At 37.6% G+C, this 6802-nt stretch overlaps 1 protein-coding gene across 1 annotated transcript; it reads right to left on the bottom strand.

The window, feature by feature from the left end:
* Positions 1-620: 620 nt before the first annotated feature.
* nthl1 (nth-like DNA glycosylase 1) lies at positions 621-6484 on the bottom strand. Its single transcript, XM_014028561.1, has 6 exons — positions 6210-6484; positions 5073-5326; positions 4832-5002; positions 4551-4710; positions 2777-2882; positions 621-1080 (listed from the first exon to the last, which is right to left on the bottom strand). The coding sequence occupies exons 1-6, from the start codon at positions 6451-6453 to the stop codon at positions 897-899; spliced, it is 1119 nt and encodes a 372-aa protein (XP_013884015.1). The 5' UTR covers positions 6454-6484; the 3' UTR covers positions 621-896.
* Positions 6485-6802: the final 318 nt, after the last annotated feature.

Genomic DNA, 6802 nt, shown 5'->3' with positions numbered 1-6802 from the left:
ATCCATCAAACAATAATTTTACCCAAAAATAGTAATTTCAATTTAAAAAAATTCAATGAAAAAGTTTTATGCAAAACGGAAACTTTTCCCAGGGGAGGAGCCAAACCCTCAGCAATTAAATGCATATTATCAGGCACACTGATAAGTGCCTTCTAACCTACTAGGAGGTAGAGGAAGGACAGTTTGCACACACTGTATGGGACTGATAACCTCTAATAATGGCCATGTAATGTATTGACAACATTCAAAGTGGGTGCAAGAGGAAATCGCTTCAGTCCACACTAACCAAATATGACACGTCTTACATACAGTAGCTTGTCCTAAGGTCCTGCCCCAGATGTTCATGTTCTCTGAGTTCAAAACAATTTTGAGTTCAACCAAAAGTTTGAGATTCAACCAAAGATTTCTGACATGTGAAAAAATAAGTTACTGTTTGGCAAAATGTTTCGATTGAAATTCTTTTTATAGAAATTGCTGTTTTGTTTAGTTGAAGTTAAATGTTTTTGACTGAATTTTTTTATTGAATTTTTTTTGATTGAAATTACTTTTTTGTTTGATTGAATTAAAAAAAATTACCTCCAAATAAAATAAAACTTTAAATTATGACTCTTGAAGCAAACTTCAGTAAAATATTTTATTTGATGAGAGAAAGTAAAATATTTAACCGAATATAAAAGGAAAAGATGATAATAATGCGTCAAAAAAACTCTCATATAACCTGACGTTCACAGATTTCCACTGTAAACAGTTACTGTGTGTTTTTAGTGTGAGTCTGAGCTTAAACAACTTGTGATGACAAAAATCAACAGGTTTGTTTTTTTGTTCTCCTCTTTCTGGTGAGAGCAACGTTTTTCTGTTTTTCTGTCTCCCTGCTAACAGGATCTTCCTGTCCTGGTTCAGTTTTTTATTCGTGGACTTGGAGAGCGTGGGGATCCAGTTTTGGGTCTTTTTGCAGGAGAATCCTTGTGAGCGGACGGACAGCTGTACTGGTTCAGACAGACGGAGCAGAGGGGGCTGACAGGGAGACAAACCTGCTGTCCAAAACCCACAAGAAGCCAGTTGATCTCGCTCCACAGCTCCCTGCAACAAATGAAACTGGATTGAGGCTTTGGCCACCTGGGGGCAGTGTAGCAAACTGTAAAGTAAAACTGTTGCTTGTTTTCACCCATGAAGGCCTATGTGAGAACACGGTGCTGTCTTTTCTAATCAGTCACAGAAACAGAAAATTTTAAGTTTCTAAATGTAAACTAAAAATTTCAATAGATATTTTTAGTCTATTTTGTGCATTTGAGGTCTTTTTTCTGCTTTCAGCTGCTCACTTTCTCAAGGGCTGACAACAGCAAGTGAAGGCGCACAGAGACTCAATTTAAAGCCAAAGTTTCTACAATGGATGCCCTTCCTGACACAACCACAGACCACCGAGCTACGCTGACTGACTGAGCCAAGGAGGAACCTGCAAACTCCTTCTGAAGAGAAACAAAACTTTTTTTGTATCTGATTTAGGAGCACATACAACTTAGGCTGAACCAAACAGACACGAACGGATTAGAATGATACCTAACAATGAAAAGTTTGATGTAGTGGTCACTGGATTTGAACCGGCAACTTCTCAGCCACAGGCTCACCTCTCTAATCTCTGCACCACCACTCCCCTTTCTGTGCAGCTTATAAAATGTAATACAGTCAGTGAATCACTAGCACTTATTATGTCATCAATATAAATGAACATGTTATTTAACAACATCAGAATAAAGAAATAAACTAACAGTTATTGTTGTTTTTGCATTAACTCAAATTCCACCAATCTCCATAAATTTTGACCTTCACCTAATCCCCATTTTTTTTACTTCCTGGAATCCAAGCCTGCAGGATGACAACCTGTCCTTTGTCAAGAAATCTGCCAACAAATTTTTACACCATTCAAGTCAAAAAACAAACAAACTGTGGAAAACTTGTTTTTTTGCACCTCATGCAAAGTTGTGTTACCCTTAGCAAAAGGTAGTATATGCAAGTATCCATTAAGTATACTAATTTTAAACTTAAAGTATAAAATATATATTTACTATATACTACATTATAGTTATATAAAATTCAACTTTTTATGTACTTATCTGAGATATACTTAACCAAGTTTCTATTACACTATACTTGGCTTGTACTAATAGTTTACTAAAGTTTAAGTATACTTAGTCTATACTAATGTTTAACCTTTTGGTCAAGATAAACTTTAGTAGTACACTTTTCACACAAACTGGTTTATTTGTAGTATTTTTCAAGATTAAACTAAAACTATACTTAGATTACTTTCAGTATACTTCTGAGTATACTTTGCTAGTAAACTGCTAGTATACTTATATCAGTATACATGGTAAATAAAAGTACATTTTGGGAAATACACTCTTATATACTTAATGACATGTTGTATATTTAAAGTATACTTTTTCATAATCAAAAATCGTCCCAATTTATGAACAAGTTTTGTACTTTCTAGTACACTACAGGTTCATGGTGCCTAGTGTACTTGATATACTTAAACTTATACTCAAGTATACTTATTAAAATGAACTTCAAGTATATGACCTTATTATTGAATATTTGTTTTTATCAGTCATATGACAAAAATCACAAAATACCTGAAGGGACTGAGTGACCAATCTGCAGCCGACTGATGTGTGACTTTTATCCAAATCACTCTTCAGATGTATGATTTTTGTTGATTTCTTTGTCTTTTTAAATCAAGTTACACTGAACACGAGCGTGTGGGTCAGAGTCCTACCTGGGTAACCAGTCCTCCAGGGCCCTCCGCGTGTCTTCTGGATTCTTGGTGGGCTTCCTGAGCCAGCCCAGCCTGTTGGAGATACGATGCACGTGGGTGTCCACACCTAAACCGAAATCATCAACAAACATGTTGAACTAATAATTTAATTTAAACACATGATGCATCTTAAAGTACAGTTTAAGGTGTTGCAAAAATATATAAACTACTATATAAAGTCCAGAGTTGTAAAGTAACTAAGTAGAAATACTTCTTTACTGTACTTAAGTAGAATTTTTGGGTATATGTACTTTACTTGAGTAATTATTTTTCAGCCTACTTTTTACTTCTACTTCTTACATTTTCACACAATTACCTGTACTTTCTACTCCTTACATTAAAAAAAGGGCAAGAAGTATAAAGTTATTTCTTTTATTCATTTTTACTTGTTTTTATTCCAGATTGTTATTGGAAAAAGTAGACACCGCATAGCGGTAACATAATGACCCCCGCACGCACAAATGCACCGGAACTCAGAAGTCTTTATTCCTAATAAATGTCATGGTGCATCCCAAAATTGTAGTGGATTGGGAGGGGGTCTTTTTTTTGAGGAAGGGGGGTGTTTTGGACCTGATGGATAGCCCCTCATCAGAGCTAAACAACAAAAGAAAACCTGAAGCTCCTATGTTTTATATTTTTTGAGCAATAACCATTTTTGTACATCCAGATACCAATTTTTCAGATAAATTGGGGGTCCGGGATGGTGGGGGGGGCACTGATTGATGGGCCTGATAGATAGCCCTTCATTTGAGCTAAACAACAAAAGAAACCTGAAGCTCCTATGTTGAACAGTTTCTGAGTTATAAGCRWWWTTKMATGTCCAGACACCCCCTCTTTGAAAGGAGCCCCCTCCTCAAATATGGGGTCTATCATAAAACCGTTGGCTGGTGCAGTGTAGGTCAGACTCATCTACAGACCTGCCAAATGTCATGTTGATCGGTGCAGCTGTTTTTGTGCTACGGTTGACCAAAAATCTCCGGAGAAGAAAAAAAAAACCCTAAAAAACAGTACGAAAACAATATGACTCCTGCTTACGCTTCGCGTGCGGGGGTCATAAATAATATCCATACAAACTGTGCCCCTTAAAGTGAATTTAATTGTGGTTGAATGAGAAGTATATATATATAAAATTCTGATACTGTATTASTTTGTACACAAACAAATCATGTCACAGTGTGACAATCATTAAAATAAAAGTACTGTACTTAAGAAGTATTTATATTATTACATTTGGCCGCAGCCCTCAGATAGATTTTCATTTTGGAGAAAATGTTTGTGCAGTCATGATTTATGTATATAAACTGAAACAGCTGCACTAGTGCATCCTAAATTTAACATAAATTAATTATTTTACTACAACAGTCATTTCTGCAGTTTTTGGGGAGGTCACCTCCTAATAAATGTCCTTACAGAAAATAACTGCTCATTTTAAATCAGTACTTTTACTTTTAATACTTAAGTATAAAAATACCAAATACTTTGACTTTTACTCAAGTAATATTCCTAAAGGAGACTTTAACTGTTACCAAAGTAATTTGTTGGTAAAATACTCATACTTTTACTCAAGTATCACTTTGTGGTACTTTATACAACACTGATAAAGTCCAACGTTATTATATTTGTGGAATAACAGGTTTTGAATCTGGATCTGTTTTTGGTCTTGCTTGTTCTTTGTTTGGTCCACTGAGATGATCTGTTGCGAGTTAAAGAAATTAAATGTAAATGAAGTTCCCACCAATTCCAGACACTTGGTTCCAGGCGATATCCATGGCTAAGTGAGCCATTTTAGGTCCCACGCCGGGCAGGCGTACCAGCCCCTCCACATTGTTTGGGATTTCTCCTCCAAACTCCTCCTGCAGGACGGCTGACGTCAGCTTCAGATATTTCACCTTGCTCTGGTGAGGAGGTGGTGGGAGAAACCGGGAGGACAAAACAATGATGGTTAATTAGAGTTTTGACCTTTTTTATAATGAATACCAGGAAATGAGGCAAGATAGAAAAAAATGTTGATGTTACCCTCCAGAAACCAACAGGATAAATGAGCTCTCCCAGTTTTTTATCATCAGTGCTGAGTATATTTTCGACGGTGCAGCCGTGCGCTCGGAGCTTCTGCATGGCTGCTGCTGTCACCTGGTCTTTTGTTTGACTGGACAGCATGAGGGACACCAGCACCTGGAATCGTCTTACCTGTAGAAACAACAGAGGGATTAAACCGGACACGTGGATCACGCTGACTTTCTGAAGAGCCCACACCCACCTGTGCAGGAGCGTCTGTGTCGTAGCATTTCTCTGCTCCCATGTTGTCCACAGGAGCGCTGCGACCGCTCCTCATGTCACGAATAAAATCCAACTGCTTCTTCCAGTCCACAGGTTCCCATTCCTCCCCTTTTGTCCTGGAAGCAGCGTCCTCTTTCTCATATTCCAGCTTAACTTGTCTTCTTCTGCTTCTGGGTGGGGACTGCAATGACGCTTCCCGTTGTGGTTGAGGCTGGAGCAGTTTGTTGCCATCAACTGAAAGAGACGAAACAAAGCCAAACTGTCAACGTGCAATAAAAATATAAATAATAGTGAAAATACTCAGCTTCCGTGTAGTTTGTGTTCACAGATTAAATGTACTTTATAAAATGTGTTTTTGGGCATTAGAAAACTGTTACAATTTGGTCAAGCTCTGGTCTTGTGACTCAAACAATAAAATAAAATAAAATCTCTGATGCTGACATTTTCATGTGTGTTAGTGTTCTTGTTCTTTATATCCCTGAACACATGGCCATTATGTCCAGTTTTTTTTAATTATGTGTGTATTGACAAATGACATGACATATATAATGAGAAAAGAAGATAATGGTTTATAATGTCCAAGTAAAACCATTAGCTGCCCAGTCACACATCTGGTAATGTCAAAATGAAGACTAAATTTAGTCCATAGTCTGGATCATGGGTGTCTAACTCCTTTAGGGCCAAAATTAAAACCATCTTCTGAGTTAAGGGCCAAACTCAGTCAATATTTATTATAAAAAAATCAATAGACTGACTTTAGTTTTCAGCTGTAACATGTCAACTTATGCATACAGACATAAATTACCTCATTTTAAGACAATATACAGAACCGAGAACAAAAATAACCATTTAATTTAATAACTAATCACATTTTAAAGTTAATTTCTGATACTTGATATAGACTATCATGAATAATCAGCCTTAACATCACAAATATTATGTCATGGCCCATAAATACTTGCAGCAAGGACCGTTTTTGGCCCAGGAGCCTTGAGGTTAGTCTTCGCGCATGCGCAGTGCTGGTTAGCACAGGAGCTCATTTATAATCGAGGTTGTCTCTATTTGTCAGTAATATTCGTTTCTTTGGGGAGAAACCTGCATTATAAAGCGAACACACCGGTTGATGATGGGACCGTGAAGGATTCCTCCAGCTTCACCTCCTCTTCCTCCACTTTCACCTCCACCGGCGGTGCTGCGTTCACGTCCCCCTGTCTGCGGGTTAGTTTGGATCTAAGGGAGGCCGCAGGTGTGCTGCCGCTCCGGCTGATAATGGACCTGCTTTGCATGAAGTACGGAGAAGTCATGTTGATCCAGCACCGAGCCGCAGACCTGAGCGTGGCGCTGCTTGTTACCAAACACATGATCAGGCGCTGAAGTTGGCTTCACATTCGGAGAGGAGACGCTGCATGAAATAAATATAACTAGAAAAATTGCATTTCCTGCGAAAATGCAAGGGTGAATGCCTGTTGCTGAAAGCTGCTGAAATTGAGAATGTTTAATAGCAAAAGTATTATTCAAAGTCAAACTTTAAAAGCTGAAAGAAGCAAAAGGAAAAACTAAAAAATGGAGCAAAATTTAGCTGAAATAGCATAAAAAAGCTAAATGCTAAAATAGCTGAAAGCACCTGTAAGAAACCAAAAGGAAAAAATTGTATAGGTCTTCTGGACAGGTTCTTCTTTAATGAAACGTTTCGTCTCTCCTCCAAGAGAC

Source organism: Austrofundulus limnaeus, unplaced genomic scaffold (genome assembly GCF_001266775.1).
Source record: "Austrofundulus limnaeus strain Quisiro unplaced genomic scaffold, Austrofundulus_limnaeus-1.0 Scaffold779, whole genome shotgun sequence".
Lineage (NCBI taxonomy): Eukaryota > Metazoa > Chordata > Actinopteri > Cyprinodontiformes > Rivulidae > Austrofundulus > Austrofundulus limnaeus.
Note: the sequence above shows the minus strand (reverse complement) of the source record. Positions and strands in the feature narration are given on the sequence as shown.

What these genes read in the sequence shown, in the direction of transcription:
- nthl1 (XM_014028561.1), bottom strand. Translation starts at nt 6,453, where the DNA reads ATGTGTTTGGTAACAAGCAGCGCCACGCTCAGGTCTGCGGCTCGGTGC. An exon ending in ACACAGACGCTCCTGCACAG is followed by an intron (nt 5,003 to 5,072) that starts GTGGGTGTGGGC and finishes TTGTTTCTACAG; the next exon opens with GTAAGACGATTCCAGGTGCT. An exon ending in ATCCTGTTGGTTTCTGGAGG is followed by an intron (nt 4,711 to 4,831) that starts GTAACATCAACA and finishes CCTCCTCACCAG; the next exon opens with AGCAAGGTGAAATATCTGAA.